Source organism: Podarcis raffonei, chromosome 1 (assembly GCF_027172205.1).
Source record: "Podarcis raffonei isolate rPodRaf1 chromosome 1, rPodRaf1.pri, whole genome shotgun sequence".
NCBI lineage: Eukaryota > Metazoa > Chordata > Lepidosauria > Squamata > Lacertidae > Podarcis > Podarcis raffonei.
Window position 1 is genome coordinate 127,692,160 of NC_070602.1, and position 26,389 is coordinate 127,718,548.

The 26,389-nt window shown below is 48.2% G+C and overlaps 1 protein-coding gene across 1 annotated transcript in view; it reads left to right on the plus strand.

Moving 5' to 3' along the window:
- The first annotated feature begins 1,875 nt into the window (after nt 1-1,875).
- ZNF618 (zinc finger protein 618) overlaps nt 1,876-26,389 on the plus strand; it is a 61,102-nt gene continuing 36,588 nt past the window's right edge. The window contains exons 1-4 of the mRNA XM_053376460.1: nt 1,876-1,893; nt 7,200-7,265; nt 15,126-15,172; nt 19,631-19,878. Of these exons, the coding sequence (XP_053232435.1) occupies nt 1,876-1,893; nt 7,200-7,265; nt 15,126-15,172; nt 19,631-19,878 (379 nt within the window). The remainder of the gene's footprint in view (nt 1,894-7,199; nt 7,266-15,125; nt 15,173-19,630; nt 19,879-26,389) is intronic.

Genomic DNA, 26,389 nt, shown 5'->3' on the forward strand with positions numbered 1-26,389 from the left:
AGGCGCCCTGCGCTCCCTCGGCGGGTGCGCGCTCCAGGCGCAGGCCGCGTCCCTCGGACCCCCAAGTCAGCCCCCCAACCATGAAGGAGACCCCCAGCCCCCCAAGTTCGGGGGAAGGAGAGAAAGGAGGGAGAGAAGAAGGAGGAGAAGGAGGAGAAGAAGAGACGCAGGTCAGGCCCGCCCCGCCTCCCCCGCCCCACCTTCCCCGCCCCACATCCCGCCGCCCCACACAATCCCCGCCCCACTTTTAGGGGGCGTCCCCAAAGCTCTGCCAATGGCTGCGGCTTGCTATGGGGCAGGTTTGGGGGGGCCGGGCTTGCTGACCCCTTGGCAGACTCCGCCCTCTTTTCGGGGGACCCCCAAGCCGTGCCGGCGACCCCCAAGTCCCGCCCCCTAAGTAGGACCCCGGTTCTGCCCCTAGGTGCTTTCTATGGGGCAGGTTTGGGGGCGCTCGGCTTCCTGGCCCCCCTTTTTCTGTCACCCCCCTTTCCAGATTCCTCCCTCTTTTTGGGGGTCCTCCCCATTGATTCCGGCGACCCCCAAGTGCCTCACTGCCCCCTCCCTCCAAGCAGCACCCCATAGATGCTTTCTGTGGGGTAGATTTGGGGGCACAGGCTTGCAAGGGATGGTTTTGGGGGGCCGGGCTTGCTGCCCCCCTTGGCAGACTCCGCCCTCTTTTCCGGGGACCCCCAAGCCGTGCCGGCGACCCCCAAGTCCCGCCCCCTAAGTAGGACCCCCGGTTCTGCCCCTAGGTGCTTTCTATGGGGCAGGTTTGGGGGCGCTCGGCTTCCTGGCCCCCCTTTTTCTGTCACCCCCCTTTCCAGACTCCGCCCTCTTTTCGGGGGACCCCCAAGCCGTGCCGGCGACCCCCAAGTCCCGCCCCCTAAGTAGGACCCCGGTTCTGCCCCCTAGATGCTTTCTATGGGGCAGAGAGGCTTGCAAGGGATGGTTTTGGGGGGCTGGGCTTCCTGCCCCCCTTTGCAGACTCCACCCTCTTTTTGGGGGTCATTCCGGCGACCCCCAAGTCCCGCCCCCTAAGTAGGACCCCCGGTTCTGCCCCTAGGTGCTTTCTATGGGGCAGATTTGGGGGCGCTCGGCTTCCTGGCCCCCCTCTTTCTGTCACCCCCCTTTCCAGACTCCGCCCTCTTCTCGGGGGACCCACAAGCCATGCCTGCGACCCCCAAGTCCCGCCCCCTAAGTAGGACCCCCGCTTCTGCCCCTAGATGCTTTCTATGGGGCAGGTTTGGGGGCACAGGCTTGCAAGGGATGGTTTTGGGGGGCCGGGCTTGCTGACCCCTTTGCAGACTCCGCCCTCTTTTCGGGGGACCCCCAAGTCAGGCCGGCGACCCCCAAGTCCCTCCCCCTAAGTAGGACCCCGGTTCTGCCCCCTAGATGCTTTCTATGGGGCAGAGAGGCTTGCAAGGGATGGTTTTGGGGGGCTGGGCTTCCTGCCCCCTTTTGCAGACTCCGCCCTCTTTTCGGGGGACCCCCAAGTCGTGCCGGCGACCCCCAAGTCCCTCCCCCTAAGTAGGACCCCGGTTCTGCCCCCTAGATGCTTTCTATGGGGCAGAGAGGCTTGCGAGGGATGGTTTTGGGGGGCCGGGCTTCCTGCCCCCCTTTTGCAGACTCCGCCCTCTTTTCGGGGGACCCCCAAGTCGTGCCGGCGACCCCCAAGTCCCTCCCCCTAAGTAGGACCCCGGTTCTGCCCCCTAGATGCCTTCTATGGGGCAGAGAGGCTTGCAAGGGATGGTTTTGGGGGGCCGGGCTTGCTGCCCCCCTTTTGCAGACTCCGCCCTCTTTTTTGGGGGTCATTCCGGCGACCCCCAAGTGCCTCCCTGCCCCACACCTGAAGCGGCACCCCGATTCTGCCCCTAGATGCTTTCTATGGGGCAGGTTTGGGGGCGCTCGGCTTCCTGGCCCCCCTCTTTCTGTCACCCCCCTTTCCAGACTCCGCCCTCTTTCTGGGGGTCCTCCCCATTGATTCTGGCGACCCCCAAGTGCCTCACTGCCCCACATCCAAAGCAGCGCCCCGATTCTGCCCCTAGATGCTTTCTATGGGGCAGATTTGGGGGGGAGAGGCTGGTTTTGGGGGACCGGGCTTGCTGCCCCCTTTGCAGACTCTGCCCTCTTTTTGGGGGGACGCCCCATTGATTCCAGCGACCCCCAAGTGTCTCCCTGCCCCTCCCTCCAAGCAGCACCCCATAAATGCTTTCTATGGGGCAGAATTGGGGGGTTCCCCTTCCTGGCCCCCCTCTTTCTATCACCCCCCTCTCAGACCCCTAACTCTTTTTGGGGGACCCACTGATTCATGCCAGCGACCCCCAAGTTCCTCCCCCTCCCTTGAAGCAGCACCCCATAGATTCTCCCCAGAGCTGCTTTCTATGGGGCAGCCCCCCAAATCCCTCCTTCCCCTTGAAAAAGGGGGCGCCCCACTTCTCCCCATAGCAGCCTCCCCCAGTCCCTCACCCCCTTTTGGGGGGGCTGCCCCTCTTTTGAGACCCCCAAGTCCCCCTATGCGACCCCTAACTCCCTAGAGCACCCCATATCTCCCTATAGCACCCCATCTTTCCCTATAGCACCTCAAATCTCTCTATGCGACCCCTAACTCTCCCTATAGCACCCCATATCTCCCTATGCGACCCCAAATCTCCCTATAGCACCCCATAGCTCCCTATAGCACCCCACATCTCCCCATAGCACCTCAAATCTCCCTATAGCACCCCATAGCTCCCTATAGCACCTCAAATCTCCCTATGTGACCCCTAACTTTCCCTATAGCACCCCAGATCTCCCTATGCGACCCCAAATCTCCCCATAGCACCTCAAATCTCCCTATGCGACCCCTAACTCTCCCTATAGCACCCCAGCTCCCTATGCGACCCCCAATTTTCCCTATAGCACCACATAGCTCCCTATAGCACCCCATATCTCCCTATAGCACCTCAAATCTCCCTATAGCACCCCATAGCTCCCTATAGCACCCCACATCTCCCCATAGCACCTCAAATCTCCCTATAGCACCCCATAGCTCCCTATAGCACCTCAAATCTCCCTATAGCACCCCACATCTCCCCATAGAACCTTATATTTCCCTATAGAACCCCAACATTCCCTATAGCACCCCATATCTCCCTATAGCACCCCATCTTTCCCTATATCACCTCAAATCTCTCTATGCGACCCCTAACTCTCCCTATAGCACCTCAAATCTCTCTATGCGACCCCTAACTTTCCCCATAGCACCTCAAATCTCCCTATGGGACCCCATAGCTCCCTATAGCACCTCAAATCTCCCTATGCGACCCCTAACTCTCCCTATAGCACCTCAAATCTCCCTATGCGACCCCTAACTCTCCCTATAGCACCTCAAATCTCCCTATGGGACCCCCAATTTTCCCTATAGCACCTCAAATCTCTCTATGCGACCCCTAACTCTCCCTATAGCACCCCATATCTCCCTATGCGACCCCAAATCTCCCTATAGCACCCCATAGCTCCCTATAGCACCCCACATCTCCCCATAGCACCTCAAATCTCCCTATAGCACCCCATAGCTCCCTATAGCACCTCAAATCTCCCTATGCGACCCCTAACTCTCCCTATAGCACCCCAGCTCCCTATGCGACCCCCAATTTTCCCTATAGCACCACATAGCTCCCTATAGCACCCCATATCTCCCTATAGCACCTCAAATCTCCCTATAGCACCCCATAGCTCCCTATAGCACCCCACATCTCCCCATAGCACCTCAAATCTCCCTATAGCACCCCATAGCTCCCTATAGCACCTCAAATCTCCCTATAGCACCCCACATCTCCCCATAGAACCTCATATTTCCCTATAGAACCCCAACATTCCCTATAGCACCCCATATCTCCCTATAGCACCCCATCTTTCCCTATATCACCTCAAATCTCTCTATGCGACCCCTAACTTTCCCTATAGCACCCCAGATCTCCCTATGCGACCCCAAATCTCCCCATAGCACCTCAAATCTCCCTATGCGACCCCTAACTCTCCCTATAGCACCCCAGCTCCCTATGCGACCCCCAATTTTCCCTATAGCACCACATAGCTCCCTATAGCACCCCATAGCTCCCTATAGCACCTCAAATCTCCCTATAGCACCCCATAGCTCCCTATAGCACCCCACATCTCCCCATAGCACCTCAAATCTCCCTATAGCACCCCATAGCTCCCTATAGCACCTCAAATCTCCCTATAGCACCCCACATCTCCCCATAGAACCTCATATTTCCCTATAGAACCCCAACATTCCCTATAGCACCCCATATCTCCCTATAGCACCCCATCTTTCCCTATATCACCTCAAATCTCTCTATGCGACCCCTAACTCTCCCTATAGCACCTCAAATCTCTCTATGCGACCCCTAACTTTCCCCATAGCACCTCAAATCTCCCTATGGGACCCCATAGCTCCCTATAGCACCTCAAATCTCCCTATGCGACCCCTAACTCTCCCTATAGCACCTCAAATCTCCCTATGCGACCCCTAACTCTCCCTATAGCACCTCAAATCTCCCTATGGGACCCCCAATTTTCCCTATAGCACCCCATAGCTCCCTATAGCACCCCACATCTCCCCATAGCACCTCACATCTCCCTATAGCACCCCATAGCTCCCTATAGCACCTCAAATCTCTCTATGCGACCCCTAACTTTCCCCATAGCACCTCAAATCTCCCTATGGGACCCCAATGTTCCCTATAGCACCCCATATCTCCCTATGCGACCCCAAATCTCCCCATAGAACCCCATATTTCCCTATAGAACCCCAACATTCCCTATAGCACCCCATATCTCCCTATGCGACCCCTAACTCTCCCTATAGCACCCCATAGCTCCCTGTAGCACCCCACATCTCCCCATAGCACCTCAAATCTCCCCATAGCACCTCAAATCTCCCTATAGCACCCCAGATCTCCCTATGCGACCCCCAATTTTCCCTATAGCACCCTAGATCTCCCTATGCGACCCCTAACTCTCCCTATAGCACCTCAAATCTCCCTATGTGACCCCCAGTTTTCCCTATAGCACCCCAGATCTCCCTATGCGACCCCTAACTCTCCCTATAGCACCCCAGATCTCCCTATAGCACCCCACATCTCCCCATAGCACCCCAGATCTCCCTATGCGACCCCAAATCTCCCCATAGAACCCCATATTTCCCTATAGAACCCCAATTTTCCCTATAGCACCCCATAGCTCCCTGTAGCACCCCACATCTCCCCATAGCACCTCAAATCTCCCTATAGCACCCCATAGCTCCCTATAGCACCCCAGATCTCCCTATGCGACCCCCAATTTTCCCTATAGCACCCCATATTTCCCTATGCGACCCCCAATTTTCCCTATAGCACCCCATAGCTCCCTGTAGCACCCCACATCTCCCCATAGCACCCCATAGCTCCCTATAGCACCCCACATCTCCCCATAGCACCTCAAATCTCCCTATAGCACCCCATAGCTCCCCATAGCACCTCAAATCTCCCTATAGCACCCCATAGCTCCCCATAGCACCTCAAATCTCCCTATGCGACCCCCAATTTTCCCTATAGCACCCCATAGCTCCCTGTAGCACCCCACATCTCCCCATAGCACCTCAAATCTCCCTATGCGACCCCTAACTTTCCCTCTAGCACCCTAAAATCTCCCCATAGAACCCCATATTTCCCTATGGGACCCCATATTTCCCTCTGCGACCCCTAACTCTCCCTATGGGGCCGCCAGCCATTTTGTGGGGTGCCCCCTATCTCCCGCTATGGGGCTCCCTGTTATTTTTAGGGGAGTCTTTCTCTCCCCTCTCCCTTCTGGTTCTGCCCCACTTTTGACCCCCCAAATCTCCCCATGCGACCCCCAACTCACCCTATGCGACCCCTAACTCTCCCTAGGGCACCCCAGATCTCCCTAGGCGACCCCTAACTCTCCGCATGTGACCCCCAATCTCCCTATGGCACCCCACATCTCCCTAGGCGACCCCTAACTCAGGACCCACATTTTCCCTAGGCGACCCCTAACTCTCCCTACTGCCCCCCAACTTTCCCTAGGCGACCCCTAACTCTCCCTACGCGACCCCTAACTCTCCGTACGGCACCCCACACCTCCCTCTGCGACCCCCAACTCACCCTATGGAACCCCAACTTCCCCTTTGCGACCCCTAACTCTCCCCATAGGACCCCAATTTTCCCTAGGCGACCCCTAACTCTCCCTACTGCCCCCCAACTTTCCCTAGGCGACCCCTAACTCTCCCTAGGCGACCCCTAACTCTCCCTATGGCACCCCACACCTCCCTCTGCGACCCCTCACTCACCCTATGGAACCCCAACTTTCCCTTTGCGACCCCTAACTCTCCCCATAGGACCCACATTTTCCCTAGGCGACCCCTAACTCTCCCTACTGCCCCCCAACTTTCCCTAGGCGACCCCTAACTCTCCCTAGGCGACCCCTAACTCTCCGTATGGCACCCTCTGCGACCCCTAACTCACCCTATAGAACCCCAACTTCCCCTTTGCGACCCCTAACTCTCCCCATAGGACCCCAATTTTCCCCATGTGACCCCTAACTCCGCGACCCACAGCCATTTTTGGGGTCCCCTATCTTATCAAGGGGTCCCCCTCTTCTTTTAAAAGCCCCCCGCTATAGGGCACCCCCCAAGTCTCCCCTGTCTGCCCCTCTTTTTCTATGGGGCGCCCCACGGCTCGCTATGGGGCGCCCCACATTTTCTGTCTAGGCAACACCCCCCCAAAAATGGGGGTTCCCTCCTTGTCCTCCCCCCAATTCCCCCCTTTGCTCCTTTAATTTAATTTGAATTTTAATTTAATTTTAATTGCATATTGATTTGCATTTTAATTTCCTTTCTTTGCATTTTAATTTCCTTTTTTCACTGCATTGAAATTCTCATTGCCATTGGATTGCATTGTATTTGGCGCCCTCTAGCGGCGAATATTCTCATTTTTATTCCCTTTTCTGGCTTTTCCAGCCCAAAAAAAGGAATTAAAACGTGGAAAAAGGGATAGAAAAATAAAGGGAATATTTATTAATATTTTCCCTTTCCTCTCCAATTTCCCCCCCGCTTTTTCCCCCGTTTCCTATGATTTTTAATCAATTTATTTCTGCAAAAAAACACTCCATTTTTGCAAACTGCCATTTTTTCCCCAACTCCGGATGGGGAAAAAAAGCCATTTTTTCGCTTCCGGAAAGGGAGAAAAAATCGCAGATGGAGGAAGACGAACCGCCAACGAACGGTTAATTTTCTGCCGCAATTTCGGGGGGGAAAAAAACCAGTTTGCTGTTTTAATTTTCATTTTCATTGCAAAAAATGGGAGGGAAAAACCATATTTCATTGCAAAAAATGGGAGGTTTGGGGTTTTGGGGAGAGAAATGGAAATTGCAAGAAGGAGGGTTTTTTTGCAGAAATTAGCATTGCCAAAAAGAGGTTTTTGCAGAAAATGAAATTGCATTAAAGAAGGTGGTTGTTTTTTTTTGCAGAAATGAGCATTGCAAAAAAAGAGGTTTTTGCAGGAATGAAAATGGCAAGAAATGGATTTTTCTTTTTTTGCAGAAATTCAGATTGCTAGCAAGGGGTTAACAATATATTAAGTTTTTGCAGAAAATTAACATGGACTTTTTTGGGCAGAAATTCACATTTAAAAAGGAGGTGTTTGCTTTTTTTTTGGCAGAAATTAGCATTGCAAAAAAGAGGTTTTTGCAGAAAATTAAATCGCATTACAAGAAGGTGTTTTTTTTTTGCAGAAATTAGCATTGCAAAAAAGAGGTTTTTGCAGGAATGAAAATGGCAAGAAATGGATTTTTCTTTTTTTGCAGAAATTAAGATTGCTAGCAAGGGGTTAATAAGATATGAAGTTTTTGCAGAAAATGAACATGGCAAGAAATGGATTTTTAATTTTTTGCAGAAATTCAGATTGCTAGCAAGGGGTTAACAATATATTAAGTTTTTGCAGAAAATTAACATGGATTTTTTGGGCAGAAATTCACATTTAAAAAGGAGGTGTTTGCTCTTTTTTTGGCAGAAATTAGCATTGCAAAAAAGAGGTTTTTGCAGAAAATTAAATCAGATTACAGTGGTTTTTTTGGCAGAAATTAGCATTGCAAGAAATGGATTTATTTCATTTTTTTGCAGTAATTAACCTTGCAAAAAAGGAGGGTTTTTTGGCAGAAAAATACATTGCTAGAGAGAGTTTGATTGCAGAAATTAACATTGCAAGAAATAGGTATTTTTTGCAGAAATTAACATTGTTTGGGGGGTTTTGTAGAAATTAATATTGCAAAATAGGGTTTTTTTTGCAGAAATTAACCTTGCAAAAAAGAGGTTTTGGCAGGAATGAACATGGCAAGAAATGGATTTTTTTTTGCAGAAATTCACATTGCAAGGCAGGTTTTTGCAGAAATTACGATGGAAAGAAATTGAATTTTTTTTGCAGAAATTAAGATGGCAAGAAGGTGGGGTTTTTTTGCAGGAATAAACAGGATTTTGGGGTTTTTTTTTGGAAAAAATGGCCTTTGCAGTTTCTTTTTGCAGAAAATAAGATTGGAAAATAGAGGTTTTTTGCAGAAAGTCAGATTGCAATGAAAGAGATTTATTTTTTTTGCAGAAATTAGCATTGAAATTAACATTGGAGGTTTTTGCAGAAAATGACTTTGCAAATAAAGTGGGGTGTTTTTTTTTTGCAGAAATAAACAGGATTTTGGGGGTTTTTTGCAGAATGTGCAGGAGTTTTTTAACATTGCAAGAAATGGATATATTTTTTGGGCAGAAATTAGCATTGCAAGAAGGTTATTTTTGGCAGAAATAAACAGGATTTTGGGGGGTTTTTTTTGCAGAAATGGCCTTTGGTTTGGTGTTTTTTTTTTTGCAGAAATTAACATTGCAAAAGAGTTTTTTTTGCAGAAATTAACTGTTAAAAGGAGGTTTTTTGGCAGACGTAAACATTGCAAAAAAGGGAGTTTTTTGCAGATATCAACATTGCAAAAAAGAGAGTTTTTGGCAGATATAAACATTGCAAGAAAGAGGGTTTTTTGCAGAATTAAAATTGCAAGAAAGAGGTTTTTTGCAGAATTAAAATTGCAATAAAGAGGTTTTTTGCAGATATAAACATTGCAAGAAAGAGATTTTTTGCAGATATAAACATTGCAAAAAAGAGAGTTTTTTGCAGATATAAACATTGCAAAAAAGAGAATATTTTGCAGATATAAACATTGCAATAAAGAGGTTTTTTGCAGAAATTAACATTGCAAGAAAGAGGTTTTTTTGCAGAATTAAAATTGCCAGAATGAGGTTTTTTTTGCAGAAATAAACATTGCAAGAAAGAGGTTTTTTTGCAGAAATAAACATTGCAAGAAAGGTTTTTTGCAGAAATTACATGTTTTTTTGCCGAAAGAGGTTTGTGGTTTTTTTTGCAGAAATAAACAGCTTTTTTCTGCAGAAATGGCCTTTTTTTGCAGTAGGAAGAACCTGATATTCTTATTATTTTTGGCAGGAATTCGAGGGGGTTTGGTTGCTTTTCTTGTTGCAGAAATCCCAATTAAAGCAAAGAAATATATCTCGTTTTTTAGGGCAAATTGAGGGCCTTTTGCACCAATCTTGGGCCAAAAAGAAATCCAATTTATTTGCAGGAGGGAGGCTTTTTGCAATCAAAATAAAATTAAAAATCCCATTTTTCAGAGGGAGGCTTTCTGCAAAAAAAATAAAATATAAATGCAATTTGCAAGAGGGAGGCTTTTTGCAATCAAAATAAAATTAAAAATCCCATTTTTAAGAGGGAGGCTTTTTGCAATCAAAAATAAAATTAAAAATCCCATTTTTAAGAGGGAGGCTTTCTGCAAAAAAAATAAAATATAAATGCAGTTTGCAAGAGGGAGGCTTTTTGCAATCAAAATAAAATTAAAAATCCCACTTGCAAGAGGCTTTTTGCAATCAAAATTTAAAAAAATGCAGATTTATTTTGTGCAGGAATTAAATGCCAAATTGCATCCAGGCCTTTGCTTCTCTCTCTTTATTTCCCATTATTTCCTTTATTTTCCACGATTTTCGATTATTTTTACTCCCTTACTAGCCTCAAATCGGCCTTCCTTTTTCCCCCTGAAATCCTACTTTTAATTGCAATTATTTCTATTTTTTCATGGCGATTCTTCCCTTGCAATCCTTCCAAATGCACAGGAAAACCTTCCTTTAATTCCTATTTTTAATTGCAATTATTCCTATTTTTTAATTTCGATTCTTCCCTTGCAATCCTTCCAAATGCACAGGAAAACCTTCCTTTAATTCCTATTTTTCCATTGCAATTCTTTCTAATTTTTCATTGCAATTATTGCAAACCTTCCCAATGCACCCTGCATGCAAAACCGATTTTATTCTCTTTTATTTTTTGCAAAATCAGGCTTTTCACTGAAATGCAAAATCTCCTTTCTCTTCAATGCAAACGGGATTTTATTCTCTTTTATTCTCTTTTATTCTTTGCAAAATCTCCTTTCTCTTCAATGCAAACGGGATTTTATTCCATTTTATTCTCTTTTATTCTTTGCAAAATCTCCTTTCTCTTCAGTGCAAACGGGATTTTATTCCATTTTATTTTAATTTCTTGCCAAATAAAGCTCGTTAAAAATCCCCCTTTCTCTTCAATGCAAATGGGATTTTATTTTATTTTATTCTGTTTTATTTCTGCAAAATCAAGCCTTGCAAAAACCTCCTTTCTCTTCAATGCAAACGGGATTTTATTCTTTTTTTTTTTGCAAAATAAATCTCATTAAAAACCCCCCTTCATCTTAAATGCAAATGGGATTTTAGTCTTATTTTATTTCCATTTTTGCAAAATAAATCTCATTAAAAACCCCCCTTCATCTTAAATGCAAATGGGATTTTATTCGATTTTATTCTCTTTTTTTGCAAAATAAATCTCATTAAAAATCCCCCTTCACCTTAAATGCAAACGGGATTTTATTCTATTTTATTATTATTATTTTTGCAAAATAAATCTCATTAAAAATCCCCCTTCATCTTCAATGCAAATAGGATTTTAGCCTATTTTATTTCCATTTTTGCAGAATAAAAGCTCGTTAAAAACCCCCCTTCTCTTTTAATTGAAATGCAAACCAGGCCATTTTGCATCCGAAAAAAATTCCTTTTTTCCCCCCTTTTCCCTCCTCCCTTTTTCCTCCCCTCCTTTTTCCCTTTTGCATTCCTTTATTTTTTAATTCGCGTAAAAATCTGCAATAAAAAAGAGAAATTAGAGGGGAAGGAGGAAGAAGGGAAAATGCAATGAAAATGCAATATACTGAATTTTTATTTTATTTTTATTTTTATTTTTGGGGGAAAATGAAATAAAAAAATTGGATTTCCAAGATGGCCGACTGACGAATTTAGAAAGCAAGACGAGCTTTGCAAAAAATCAGGGAAATTAGCAAAAAATAGGGAAAATTAGCCCCAAATAAGGTGAATTTTTGGATTAGCAGGAAATGCAAAAATTCCTAAGAAGAATCAAGAATAAAAAGGGAGGAAAAATGCAAAGCTGGTTGTTTAATTGCATTTAATTATTTCCTCTCCCCTAATTGGCTCATTCGAAATTTGCCGATTTTTTTTTTAGGCCGGAAATCGTCTTTTATAGCAAATATTCATATTTATATCCCATCTTTTTATTGAATATATATTTTATATTTCTTCTTTAATATATATTTTATATTTATATTTCTTTCTATTTTTTAGGGGGAGGAAAGCAATTTTCCAAAATCATCTATTATTATTATTATTTTGGAAATTGCAAATAATGTTTATTATTAGTTATTAGTATCCATTCGTCGGAAGATATGGACTTTTAGGTTATTATTATATTAGATGATGATGATGATTTTGGAAATGATCGATTATTATATGATTAGTCTAGATTATGATATTATTAGTCTAGATTATTAATATTCATTAGGTATTTGTTATTAATATCTTATCGCAAATATTTATATTTATATCCAATATTTTTATTGAATATATATTTTTATATCGAATATTTCTTTCCAAAGCTCCCCTAGTTTTAGGGGGAGGAAAGCGATTTTCCAAAATTATATATTATTATTATTATTATTTTGGAAATTGCAGGTTTATTAATGTTTATTATTAGTTATTAATATCAATTCGTATGACTTTTCGGTTATTATTGATTAGATGATGATGATGATTTTGGGAATCATAGATTCTTATATTATTAGTCTAGATTAGCCTAGATTATTAGATTATTAGTCTAGATTATTAAATATTTATTAGGTATTGGTTATTAATATCTTATTATTATTCATATATTTATTACTAATTAATAATATCGATTATTTCTGAAATCTCTCTTTTTTGGGGCAGATTGTCGCTTTTGGAGATTGTATATTATGAAATTATGATATTATTAGATTATATGCTATTATTTCGGAGATGATTATTATTATCTATTATTAACCGTTTGAATTTCAAACGACGACGCTATTTTAAAATATTAGAGATATTCTAGAAATTTTGCTGCGAAATGTCGGATTTTTGCTCATGGATTTCGGCGGTTTATTAATGCGTGAAACTAATAATAATAATATTAATAATAATAATTGTTAAAGGATTGTATGTTGGATTTCTGCTAACTGATTTCGGTGGATTATTATTATTATTATTATTATTATTATTATTATTATTATTATCATTAGTTAATAAACGCATGAAATTAATGACAACAACAACAACAACAATAATAATAATAATAATTGTTAAAGGATTGTATGTTGGATTTCTGCTAACTGATTTCGGCGGTTTAAAACTAATAATAATAATAATAATAATAATAGGATTATATGTTGGATTTTTGTTCTTGATTTCGGCGGTTTATTAACAACGCGTGAAACTAATAATAATAATAATAATAATAGTTTAATGATTGTATGTTGAATTTCCCCTAATGGATTTCGGTGGTTTATTAACAACACCTAATAATAGTAATAATAATAATAATAATATTAACCCCTGAGTGGCTGTGGAAACCTAGCCAAATGGGCAGGATATTATTATTATTATTATTATTATTATTATTATTATTATTAATAACTCCTAAGTGGCTGCGGAAACGTAGCCAAATGGGCAGGATATTATTATTATTATTATTATTATTATTATTATTATTATTATTAACTCCTGAGTGGCTGCGGAAACCTAGCCAGATGGGCAGGGTATTAATTATTATTATTATTATTATTATTATTAGTTGAATGCATAGCTCCCTATAAGCTCCTTGCATTATTATTAATATTATTATTCTAACCCTGGTTTCTATTATTATTATTATTATTATTATTATTAATGGCAATATATCTGAGTTTCTAACCCTGGTTTTAAATATTATTATTAATATTATTAATGGTAATATATCTGTTTCTAACCCTGGTTTCAAATATTATCCGTATTATTATTATTATTATTATTAATGGCAGTCTATCTGAGTTTCTAACCATGGTTTCAAATATTATTAGGATTAATAATAATAATAATGGCAATATATCTGAGTTTCTAACCCTGGTTTCAATTATTATTATTATTATTATTGGCAATATATCTAAGTTTCTAACCTTGGTTTCAAATATTATTATTATTAATGGCAGTCTATCTGAGTTTCTAACCATGGTTTCAAATATTATTAGGATTAATAATAAAAATACTTGCAATATATCTGAGTTTCTAACCCTGGTTTCAATTATTATTATTATTATTATTGGCAATATATCTAAGTTTCTAACCTTGGTTTCAAATATTATTATTATTAATGGCAGTCTATCTGAGTTTCTAACCATGGTTTCAAATATTATTAGGATTAATAATAATAATAATGGCAATATATCTGAGTTTCTAACCCTGGTTTCAATTATTATTATTATTATTGGCAATATATCTAAGTTTCTAACCTTGGTTTCAAATATTATTATTATTAATGGCAGTCTATCTGAGTTTCTAACCATGGTTTCAAATATTATTAGGATTAATAATAATAATAATTGCAATATATCTGAGTTTCTAACCCTGGTTTCAATTATTATTATTATTATTGGCAATAGATCTAAGTTTCTAACCTTGGTTTCAAATATTATTATTATTATTATTAATGGCAGTCTATCTGAGTTTCTAACCATGGTTTCAAATATTATTAGGATTAATAATAATAATGGCAATATATCTGAGTTTCTAACCCTGGTTTCAATTATTATTATTATTATTGGCAATATATCTAAGTTTCTAACCTTGGTTTCAAATATTATTATTATTATTATTAATGGCAGTCTATCTGAGTTTCTAACCATGGTTTCAAATATTATTAGGATTAATAATAATAATAATTGCAATATATCTGAGTTTCTAACCCTGGTTTCAATTATTATTATTATTATTATTATTGGCAATATATTTAAGTTTCTAACCCTGGTTTCAAATATTATTATTATTATTATTATTAATGGCAGTCTATCTGAGTTTCTAACCCTGGTTTCAATTATTATTATTATTATTATTGGCAATATATTTAAGTTTCTAACCCTGGTTTCAAATATTATTATTATTATTATTAATGGCAGTCTATCTGAGTTTCTAACCCTGGTTTCAATTATTATTATTATTATTGGCAATATATCTAAGTTTCTAACCTTGGTTTCAAATATTATTATTATTATTATTAATGGCAGTCTATATGAGTTTCTAACCATGGTTTCAAATATTATTAGGATTAATAATAATTGCAATATATCTTAAATTTCATTTACATTTATATTTATATTTTATTTACATTTACATTTAATTTACATTTATATTTTATTTACATTTTTATTTAATTTATATTTATATTTGTATTATTTATATTTATATTTATATTTACATTTACATTTATATTTATATTATTTATATTTATGTTTATATTTACATTTACATTTCATTTACATTTATATTTATATTTTATTTACATTTACATTTATATTTAATTGACATTTATATTTGATTTACATTTTTATTTAATTTATATTTGTATTATTTATATTTATATTTATATTTATATTTATATTTTTATATTTATTTTCCACAGGCCGAGGGCAACGGCAGCAGCGTTGGCAAAAGAGCTTCGGCCAGCAGGTAAGTTGGCATCCTAGAGTAATAATAATAATAATAATAATAATAATGAAATTATTATTTATTATTATTAATAATAATAATAATAATAATAGTAATAATAATGTCATTATTGTTAATTATTCTTAATAATAATAGTAACGGCAGCGACTACAAAACAAGAACCAAAACTATATTAATGGCAACCAAAATTATAACAGCCAAATATATTATTATTATTATTATTATTATTATTATTATTATTATTATTATTATTATTATTCAAAGGCTCCTAATCCCAGTCTCCCATTAAGAGACCCCAGTCCCAGTCTCCCAGTCCCAGTCTCCCATTAAGAGACTCCCAGTCCCAGTCTCCTAGTCCCAGTCTCCCATTAAGAGACTCCCAGTCTCCCAGTCCCAGTCTCCCATTAAGAGACCCCCAGTCCCAGTCTCCCAGTCCCAGTTTCCCATTAAGAGATTCCCATTCCCAGTCCCCCATTCCCAGTCTCCCAGTCTGCCATTCCCAGTCTCCCATTAAGAGACTCCCAGTCCCAGTCCCCCATTCCCAGTCTCCCAGTCCCAGTCTCCCATTAAGAGACTCCCAGTCCCAGTCTCCCAGTCCCAGTCTCCCATTCCCAGTCTCCCATTAAGAGACCCCCATTTGTCTCCCAGTCCCAGTCTCCCATTCCCAGTCTCCCATTAAGAGACCCCCATTTGTCTCCCAGTCCCAGTCTCCCATTCCCAGTCTCCCATTAAGAGACCCCCATTTGTCTCCCAGTCCCAGTCTCCCAGTCCCAGTCTCCCATTAAGAGACCCCCATTTGTCTCCCAGTCCCAGTCTCCCAGTCCCAGTCTCCTATTCCCAGTCTCCCATTAAGAGACTCCCAGTCTCCCATTCCCAGTTTCCCATTAAGAGACTCCCAGTCCCAGTCTCCCATTAAGAGACTCCGTCCCAGTCTCCCAGTCCCAGTTTCCCATTAAGAGATTCCCAGTCCCAGTCTCCCAGTCCCAGTTTCCCATTAAGAGACTCCGTCCCAGTCTCCCAGTCCCAGTCTCCCATTAAGAGACTCCCAGTCCCAGTCTGCCAGTCCCAGTCTCCCATTAAGAGACCCCCAGTCCCAGTCTCCCAGTCCCAGTTTCCCATTAAGAGACTCCCAGTCCCAGTCCCCCATTCCCAGTCTCCCATTAAGAGACTCCCAGTCCCAGTCTCCCATTCCCAGTCTCCCATTAAGAGACTCCCAGTCCCAGTCCCCCATTCCCAGTCTCCCATTAAGAGACTCCCAGTCCCAGTCTCCCAGTCCCAGTCTCCCATTAAGAGACTCCCAGTCCCAGTCTCCCATTAAGAGACTCCCAGTCCCAGTCTCCCAGTCCCAGTCTCCCATTAAGAGACTCCCAGTCCCAGTCTCCCATTAAGAGACTCCCAGTCCCAGTCTCCCAGTCCCAGTCTCCCATTAAGAGACTCCCAGTCCCAGTCTCCCAGTCCCAGTCTCCCATTAAGAGACTCCCAGTCCCAGTCTCCCATTAAGAGACTCCCAGTCCCAGTCTCCCATTAAGAGACTCCCAGTCCCAGTCTCCCAGTCCCAGTCTCCCATTAAGAGACTCCCAGTCCCAGTCTCCCATTAAGAGACTCCCAGTCCCAGTCTCCCAGTCCCAGTCTCCCATTAAGAGACTCCCAGTCCCAGTCTCCCAGTCCCAGTCTCCCATTAAGAGACTCCCAGTCCCAGTCTCCCATTAAGAGACTCCCATTCCCAGTCTCCCATTAAGAGACTCCCAGTCCCAGTCTCCCAGTCCCAGTCTCCCATTAAGAGACTCCCAGTCCCAGTCTCCCAGTCCCAGTCTCCCATTAAAAGACTCCCAGTCCCAGTCCCCCATTCCCAGTCTCCCATTAAGAGACTCCCATTCCCAGTCTCCCATTAAGAGACTCCCAGTCCCAGTCTCCCATTCCCAGTCTCCCATTAAGAGACTCCCAGTCCCAGTCTCCCATTCCCAGTCTCCCATTAAGAGACTCCCAGTCCCAGTCCCCCATTAAGAGACTCCCAGTCCCAGTCTCCCATTAAGAGACTCCCAGTCCCAGTCTCCCAGTCCCAGTCTCCCATTAAGAGACTCCCAGTCCCAGTCCCCCATTCCCAGTCTCCCATTAAGAGACTCCCAGTCCCAGTCTCCCAGTCCCAGTCTCCCATTAAGAGACTCCCAGTCCCAGTCTCCCAGTCCCAGTCTCCCATTAAGAGACTCCCAGTCCCAGTCCCCCATTCCCAGTCTCCCATTAAAAAAACCCCATTCCCAGTCTCCCAGCCCCACACTCCCAGTCTCCCTGTCCCCAATTCCCAGTCTCCCATTAAAAAACCGCGTTTTCCAGTCCAAGTCTCCCAGTAAAGACCCCCAATCCCAGTCTCCCAGCCCCCCATTCCCAGTCTCCCATTAAAGACCCCCATTCCCAGTCCCAGTCTCCCAGTCCCAGTCCTAGCCCCACACTCCCAGTCCCACACTCCCAGTTCCCCACTCCCAGTCTACCATTAAAGACCCCCATTCCCAGTCCTGGCCCCACATTCCCAGTCCTGGCCTCACATTCCCAGTCCTAGCCCCACATTCCCAGTCCTGGCCCCACATTCCCAGTCCCCCATTCCCAGTCCTGGCCCCACATTCCCAGTCCTGGCCCCACATTCCCAGTCCTGCCCCCCATTCCCAGTCTCCCAGCCCCCCATTCCCAGTCTCCCAGCCCCACACTCCCAGTCTCCCAGCCCCACATTCCTAGGCCCCCATTACCAGTCTGGTCTGCCCCACACTCCCAGTCCCCCAGCCCCACACCCCCAGCCCCCCATTCCCAGTCTCCCAGTCCCAGTCTCCCATTAAAGACCCCCATTCTGTCTCCCAGTCCCAGCCCCACACTCCCAGTCCCAGCCCCACATTCCCAGTCTGGTCTGCCCCACACTCCCAGTCCCCCAGCCCCACACTCCCAGCCCCCACTCCCAGTCTCCCATTAAAGACCCCCATTCCCAGTCAGCCCCCTTTTTCTGACCCCTTTCTCTGCCCCACAGAGACCCGCCCCCCTCGGCCGCCGCCATGCCGGGCTCCGATTCGCAGTCCTAGCCCCACATTCCCAGTCCCCCATTCCCAGTCCTAGCCCCACATTCCCAGTCCCCCATTCCCAGTCCTAGCCCCACATTCCCAGTCCCCCAGTCCCAGTCCTAGCCCCACATTCCCAGTCCCCCATTCTCAGTCCTGGCCCCACATTCCCAGTCTCCCATTCCCAGTCCTAGCCCCACATTCCCAGTTCCCCAGTCCCAGTCCTAGCCCCACATTCCCAGTCCCCCATTCCCAGTCCTGGCCCCACATTCCCAGTTCCCCATTCCCAGTCCTAGCCCCACATTCCCAGTTTCCCTGCTCCCCATTCCCAGTCTCCCAGTCCCCCATTCCCAGTCCTAGCCCCACATTCCCAGTCCCCCATTCTCAGTCCTAGCCCCACATTCCCAGTCCCCCATTCCCAGTCCTAGCCCCACATTCCCAGTCCCCCATTCCCAGTCCTAGCCCCACATTCCCAGTTCCCCAGTCCCAGTCCTAGCCCCACATTCCCAGTCCCCCATTCCCAGTCCTGGCCCCACATTCCCAGTTCCCCAGTCCCAGTCTTAGCCCCACATTCCCAGTCCCCCATTCCCAGTCCTAGCCCCACACTCCCAGCCCCACACTCCCAGTCCCCCATTCCCAGTTCCCCACTCCCAGTCTCCCATTAAAGACCCCCATTCCCAGTCTCCCATTCCCAGTCCCCCATTCCCAGTCCTGGCCCCCCATTCCCAGTCTGGTCTGCCCCACACTCCCAGCCCCCCATTCCCAGTCCCCCATTAAAAGACCCCAATTCCCAGCCCCACACTCCCAGTCTCCCATTAAAGAACCCCATTCCCAGTCCTAGCCCCACACTCCCAGTTCCTCATTCCCAGTCCTAGCCCCACACTCCCAGTTCCCCATTCCCAGTCCTAGCCCCACATTCCCAGTCCCCCATTCCCAGTCTCCCAGTCCCAATCTCCCATTAAAGACCCCCATTCTGTCTCCCAGTCCCAGCCCCACATTCCCAGTCCCCCATTCCCAGTCCTAGCCCCACATTCCCAGTCCCCCATTCCCAGTCCTGGCCCCACATTCCCAGTCCCCCAGTCCCAGTCCTGGCCCCACATTCCCAGTCCCCCAGTCCCAGTCCTGGCCCCACATTCCCAGTCCCCCAGCCCCACACTCCCAGCCCCCCATTCCCAGTCTGGTCTGCCCCTCTTTCCCAGTCTCCCATTAAAGACCCCCATTCCCAGTCCTAGCCCCACATTCCCAGTCTCCCAGCCCCCCATTCCCAGTCCTAGCCCCACATTCCCAGCCCCACATTCCCAGTCTCCCAGCACCACACTCCCAGTCCCCCAGCCCCACACTCCCAGCCCCCCATTCCCAGTCTCCCAGCCCCCCATTCCCAGTCGGCCCCCTTTTCCTGACCCCTTTCTCTGCCCCACAGAGACCCGCCCCCCTCGGCCGCCGCCATGCCGGGCTCCGATTCGCCGGCCTCCGACTCGGCCCCGCCCAGCGAGGAGGCCCCGCCCCCGGCTGCCCCCCAAGTGACCGTCAAGACCGAGACCCCCGACGACTTCGCCTGGCCCCACGGCGGCCCCACGGAGCCCCGCAAAGGGGGCCGTGGGGCAGCCCCAGCCGAGATCTGCGTCGTCCTGGGCGGGGTCCGCAGCCAGCAGACCCTGGGTAAGCTAGGTGCGACCCCTATTTTCTGTGGGGCGGAGGCGGTTGGGGGGCGGGGAAACTGGGTTAGGGGTCGGGGGCCCTTTGGGTTTGGGGTCAGGGGACCTTTTTGGTTAGGGGTCGGGGGCCCTTTGGGTTGGGGGTCAGGGGGAAACTGGGTGGGTGGCGCGACCCCTATTTTCTGTGGGGCTGGAGGCGGTTGGGGGTCGGGGAAACTTGGTTAGGGGTCAGGGGCCCTTTGGGTTGGGGGTCAGGGGGAAACTGGGTGGGTGGCGCGACCCCTATTTTCTGTGGGGCTGGAGGCGGTTGGGGGGCGGGGGAACTTGGTTAGGGGTCAGGGGCCCTTTGGGTTGGGGGTCGGGGAAACTGGGTGGGTGGTGCGACCCCTATTTTCTGTGGAGCTGGAGGCGGTTGGGGGTCGGGGAAACTGGGTTAGGGGTCGGGGGCCCTTTGGGTTGGGGGTCAGGGGGAAACTGGGTGGGTGGCGCGACCCCTATTTTCTGTGGGGCTGGAGGCGGTTGGGGGTCAGGGAAACTTGGTTAGGGGTCGGGGGCCCTTTGGGTTGGGGGTCAGGGGGAAACTGGGTGGGTGGCGTGACCCCTATTTTCTGTGGGGCTGGAGGCGGTTGGGGGTCGGGAAAACTTGGTTAGGGGTCAGGGGCCCTTTGGGTTGGGGGTCAGGGGGAGACTGGGTGGGTGGCGCGACCCCTATTTTCTGTGGGGCTGGAGGCAGTTGGGGGTCGGGGAAACTTGGTTAGGGGTCAGGGGCCCTTTGGGTTGGGGGTCAGGGGGAAACTGGGTGGGTGGCGCGACCCCTATTTTCTGTGGGGCTGGAGGCGGTTGGGGGTCGGGGAAACTGGGTTAGGGGTCAGGGGCCCTTTGGGTTGGGGGTCAGGGGACGCATAGGGGACCCTTTTGTTGGGGGTCGGGGAAACGGGGGGGACCCTTTTGTTGGGGGTCAGGGGCCCTTTTGTTGGGGGTCGGGGGCCCTTTTGGTTAGGGGTCAGGGGACCCTTTTGTTGGGGGTCAGGGGCCTTTTGGGTTAGGGGTCAGGTGCCCCTTTTGTTGGGGGTCAGGGGCCTTTTGGGTTAGGGGTCAGGGGCCTTTTGGGTTGGGGGTCAGGGGGAAACTGGTAAGATAGGTGGGTGGCGCGACCCCTATTTTCTGTGGGGCTGGAGGCGGTTGGGGGTCAGAGAAAGGTTTGGTTAGGGGTCAGGGGGGCTTTTTGTTGGGGGTCGGGGGCCCTTAAGGTTTGGGGTCAGGGGACATTTTGGTTGGGGGTTAGGGGCCTTTTTTGTTGGGGGTCAGGGGACATTTTGGTTGGGGGTCAGGGGCCTTTTTTGTTGGGGGTCAGGGGACCCTTTTGTTGGGGGTCAGGGGCTTTTTGGGTTAGGGGTCAGGTGCCCCTTTTGTTGGGGGTCGGGGAACTTTTGGTTAGGGGTCGGGGGCCCTTTGGTTGGGGGTCAGGGGGAAACTGGGTGGGTGGCGCGACCCCTATTTTCTGTGGGGCTGGAGGCGGTTGGGGGTCGGGGAAACTTGGTTAGGGGTCAGGGGCCCTTTGGGTTTGGGGTCAGGGGACACACAGGGGACCCTTTTGTTGGGGGTCAGGGGCCCTTAAGGTTTGGGGTCAGGGACATTTTGGTTGGGGGTCAGGGGCCTTTTTTGTTGGGGGTCAGGGGACATTTTGGTTGGGGGTCAGGGGCCCTTTTGGTTAGGGGTCTCACAAGGGACCCTTTCAGTTTGGGGTCAGGGGGTCCTTTTGTTGGGGGTCAGGGTGTCCCTTTGGGTTTGGGGTAAGGGGAGCCTTTTGGTGGGTGGGTGGCGCGACCCCCATTTTCTGTGGGGCTGGAGGCGGTTGGGGTCAGAGAAAGGTTTGGTTAGGGGTCAGGGGGGCCTTTTGTTGGGGGTCGGGGGCCCTTAAGGTTTGGGGTCAGGGGACATTTTGGTTGGGGGTCAGGGGACCCTTTTGTTGGGGGTCAGGGGCTTTTTGGGTTAGGGGTCAGGTGCCCCTTTTGTTGAGGGTCGGGGAACTTTTGGTTAGGGGTCGGGGGCCCTTTGGGTTGGGGGTCAGGGGGAAACTGGGTGGGTGGCGCGACCCCTATTTTCTGTGGGGCTGGAGGCGGTTGGGGGTCGGGGAAACTTGGTTAGGGGTCAGGGGCCCTTTGGGTTGGGGGTCAGGGGGAAACTGGGTGGGTGGCGCGACCCCTATTTTCTGTGGGGCTGGAGGCGGTTGGGGGTCAGAGAAAGGTTTGGTTAGGGGTCAGGGGGGCCTTTTGTTGGGGGTCGGGGGCCCTTAAGGTTTGGGGTCAGGGGACATTTTGGTTGGGGGTCAGGGGCCTTTTTTGTTGGGGGTCAGGGGCCTTTTTTGTTGGGGGTCAGGGGACATTTTGGTTAGGGGTCAGGGAACCCTTTTGTTGGGGGTCAGGGGCCTTTTGGGTTAGGGGTCAGGTGCCCCTTTTGTTGAGGGTCGGGGAACTTTTGGTTAGGGGTCGGGGGCCCTTTGGGTTGGGGGTCAGGGGGAAACTGGGTGGGTGGTGCGACCCCTATTTTCTGTGGGGCTGGAGGCGGTTGGGGGTCAGAGAAAGGTTTGGTTAGGGGTCAGGGGGGCCTTTTTTGTTGGGGGTCAGGGGCCCTTAAGGTTTGGGGTCAGGGGACATTTTGGTTGGGGGTCAGGAGCCTTTTTTGTTGGGGTCAGGGGACATTTTGGTTGGGGGTCAGGGGACATTCTGGTTGGGGGTCAGGGGCCCTTTTGGTTAGGGGTCTCACAAGGGACCCTTTCAGTTTGGGGTCAGGGGGCCCTTTTGTTGGGGGTCAGGGACTCTTGGTTAGGGGTCAGGGGTCCTTTTGGTTAGTGGTCTGGACCCTTTAGTTGGGGGTCAGGGGATCCTTTAGTTGGGGGTCAGGGGCCACTTTTTTGGGGATCAGGGACTCTTGGTTAGGGGTCGCATGAGGGACCCTTTGGGTTTGGGGTCTGGACCCTTTAGTTGGGGGTCAGGGGATCCTTTAGTTGGGGGTCAGGGGCCACTTTTGTTGGGGGTCAGGGACTCTTGGTTAGGGGTCAGGGGTCCTTTTGGTTAGGGGTCGCACGAGGGACCCTTTGGGTTTGGGGTCTGGACCCTTTAGTTGGGGGTCAGGGGCCACTTTTGTTGGGTGTCAGGGACTCTTGGTTAGGGGTCACACGAGGGAGCCTTTGGGTTTGGGGTCTGGACCCTTTAGGTGGGGGTCAGGGGATCCTTTAGTTGGGGGTCAGGGGCCACTTTTGTTGGGGGTCAGGGACTCTTGGTTAGGGGTCAGGGACTCTTGGTTAGGGGTCGCACGAGGGACCCTTTGGGTTTGGGGTCTGGACCCTTTAGTTGGGGGTCAGGGGCCACTTTTGTTGGGGGTCAGGGACTCTTGGTTAGGGGTCAGGGGTCCTTTTGGTTAGGGGTCGCACGAGGGACCCTTTGGGTTTGGGGTCTGGACCCTTTAGTTGGGGGTCAGGGGCCACTTTTGTTGGGGGTCAGGGACTCTTGGTTAGGGGTCAGGGGTCCTTTTGGTTAGGGGTCGCAGAAGGGACCCTTTGGGTTTGGGGTCTGGACCCTTTAGTTGGGGGTCAGGGGCCACTTTTGTTGGGTGTCAGGAACTCTTGGTTAGGGGTCACACGAGGGAGCCTTTGGGTTTGGGGTCTGGACCCTTTAGGTGGGGGTCAGGGGATCCTTTAGTTGGGGGTCAGGGGCCACTTTTGTTGGGGGTCAGGGACTCTTGGTTAGGGGTCAGGGACTCTTGGTTAGGGGTCGCACGAGGGACCCTTTGGGTTTGGGGTCTGGACCCTTTAGTTGGGGGTCAGGGGCCACTTTTGTTGGGGGTCAGGGACTCTTGGTTAGGGGTCAGGGGTCCTTTTGGTTAGGGGTCGCACGAGGGACCCTTTGGGTTTGGGGTCTGGACCCTTTAGTTGGGGGTCAGGGGCCACTTTTGTTGGGGGTCAGGGACTCTTGGTTAGGGGTCAGGGGTCCTTTTGGTTAGGGGTCGCAGAAGGGACCCTTTGGGTTTGGGGTCGGGACCCTTTAGTTGGGGGTCAGGGGCCACTTTGGTTGGGGGTCAGGGACTCTTGGTTAGGGGTCAGGGGTCCTTTTGGTTAGGGGTCGCACGAGGGACCCTTTAGTTGGGGGTCAGGGGAACCTTTAGATGGGGGTCAGGGGCCACTTTTGTTGGGGGTCAGGGACTCTTGGTTAGGGGACAGGGGTCCTTTTGGTTAGGGGTCAGGGGCCACTTGTTGGGGGTCAGGGACTCTTGGTTAGGGGTCGCACGAGGGACCCTTTGGGTTTGGGGTCTGGACCCTTTAGTTGGGGGTCAGGGGCCACTTTTGTTGGGGGTCAGGGACTCTTGGTTAGGGGTCACACGAGGGACCCTTTGGGTTTGGGGTCTGGACCCTTTAGTTGGGGGTCAGGGGCCACTTGTTGGGGGTCAGGGGTCCTTTTGGTTAGGGGTCGCATGGGACCCTTTGGGTTTGGGGTCTGGACCCTTTAGTTGGGGGTCAGGGGATCCTTTAGTTGGGGGTCATGGGTCACTTTTGTTGGGGGTCAGGGACTCTTGGTTAGGGGTCGCACGAGGGACCCTTTGGGTTTGGGGTCGGGATACTTTAGTTGGGGGTCAGGGGCCACTTTTGTTGGGGGTCAGGGGCCACTTTTGTTGGGGGTCAGGGACTCTTGGTTAGGGGTCTGGACCCTTTAGTTGGGGGTCTGGTTTCTGATTCGAATCTGGTTTGAATCCGGTTCAGGTCTGGGGTACCGGCTTCAAATCCGGTTCAAGTCTTTGGTTCCGGGTTCAAATCCCCAGTCTTAGGAGGAGGAAGCTGGTTCGAATCCGGTTTGAATCCGGTTCAAGTCTTTGGTTCCGGGTTCGAATCCCCAGTCTTAGGAGGAGGAAACTGGTTCAAATCCGGTTTGAATCCGGTTCAAGTCTTTGGTTCCGGGTTCGAATCCCCAGTCTTAGGAGGAGGAAACTGGTTCGAATCCGGTTTGAATCCAGTTCAAGTCTTTGGTTCCGGGTTCGAATCCCCAGTCTTAGGAGGAGGAAACCGGTTCGAATCCGGTTTGAATCTGGTTCAAGTCTTTGGTTCCGGGTTCAAATCCCCAATCTTAGGAGGAGGAAACCGGTTCGAATCCGGTTTGAATCTGGTTCAAGTCTTTGGTTCCGGGTTCGAATCCCCAGTCTTAGGAGGAGGAAACTGGTTCGAATCCGGTTTGAATCTGGTTCAAGTCCCTGGTCCTAGGAGGGAACTGCTTTGAATCCGGGTTCAAATCCCCAGTCTTAGGAGGAGGACACTGATTCGAATCCGGTTCCAATCTGGTTTGAGACCAGGTTTGAATCCCCAGTCTTAGGAGGAGGAAACTGATTTCAATCCTGTTCTAATCCGGTTCAAGTCTGGGGTTCCGGGTTCAAATCTGGTTCAAGTCTTTGGTTCCGGGTTCGAATCCCCAGTCTTAGGAGGAGGAAACTGGTTCGAATCCGGTGTGAATCTGGTTCAAGTCCCTGGTCCTAGGAGGAGGGAACTGCTTCGAATCCGGGTTCAAATCCCCAGTCTTAGGAGGAGGACGCTGATTCAAATCCGGTTCCAATCTGGTTTGAGACCAGGTTCGAATCTCGAATCCCCAGTTTTAGGAGGAGGCAACTGATTTCAATCCTGTTCTAATCCAGTTCAAGTCTTTGGTTCCGGGTTCGAATCCCCAGTCTTAGGAGGAGGAAACTGGTTCGAATCCGGTTTGAATCTGGTTCAAGTCTATGGTTCCGGGTTCAAATCCCTGGTACTAGGAGGAGGGAACTGCTGCGAATCCGGGTTCAAATCCCCAGTCTTAGGAGGAGGACGCTGATTCGAATCCGGTTCCAATCTGGTTTGAGACCAGGTTCGAATCCCCAGTCTTAGGAGGAGGAAACTGGTTCGAATCCGGTTTGAATCTGGTTCAAGTCTATGGTTCCGGGTTCAAATCCCCGGTCCTAGGAGGAGGAAACTGGTTCGAATCCGGTTTGAATCCGGTTCAAGTCTTTGGTTCCGGGTTCGAATCCCCAGAGGAGGAGGAAACTGGTTCAAATCCGGTTTGAATCTGGTTCAAGTCCCTGGTCCTAGGAGGAGGGAACTGCTTCGAATCCGGGTTCAAATCCCCAGTCTTAGGAGGAGGACGCTGATTCGAATCCGGTTCCAATCTGGTTTGAGACCAGGTTCGAATCCCCAGTTTTAGGAGGAGGCAACTGATTTCAATCCTGTTCTAATCCAGTTCAAGTCTTTGGTTCCGGGTTCGAATCCCCAGTCTTAGGAGGAGGAAAGTGGTTCGAATCCGGTTTGAATCTGGTTCAAGTCTATGGTTCCGGGTTCAAATCCCTGGTCCTAGGAGGAGGGAACTGCTTCGAATCCGGGTTCAAATCCCCAGTCTTAGGAGGAGGACGCTGATTCGAATCCGGTTCCAATCTGGTTTGAGACCAGGTTCGAATCCCCAGTCTTAGGAGGAGGAAAGTGATTTCAATCCTGTTCTAATCCGGTTCAAGTCTGG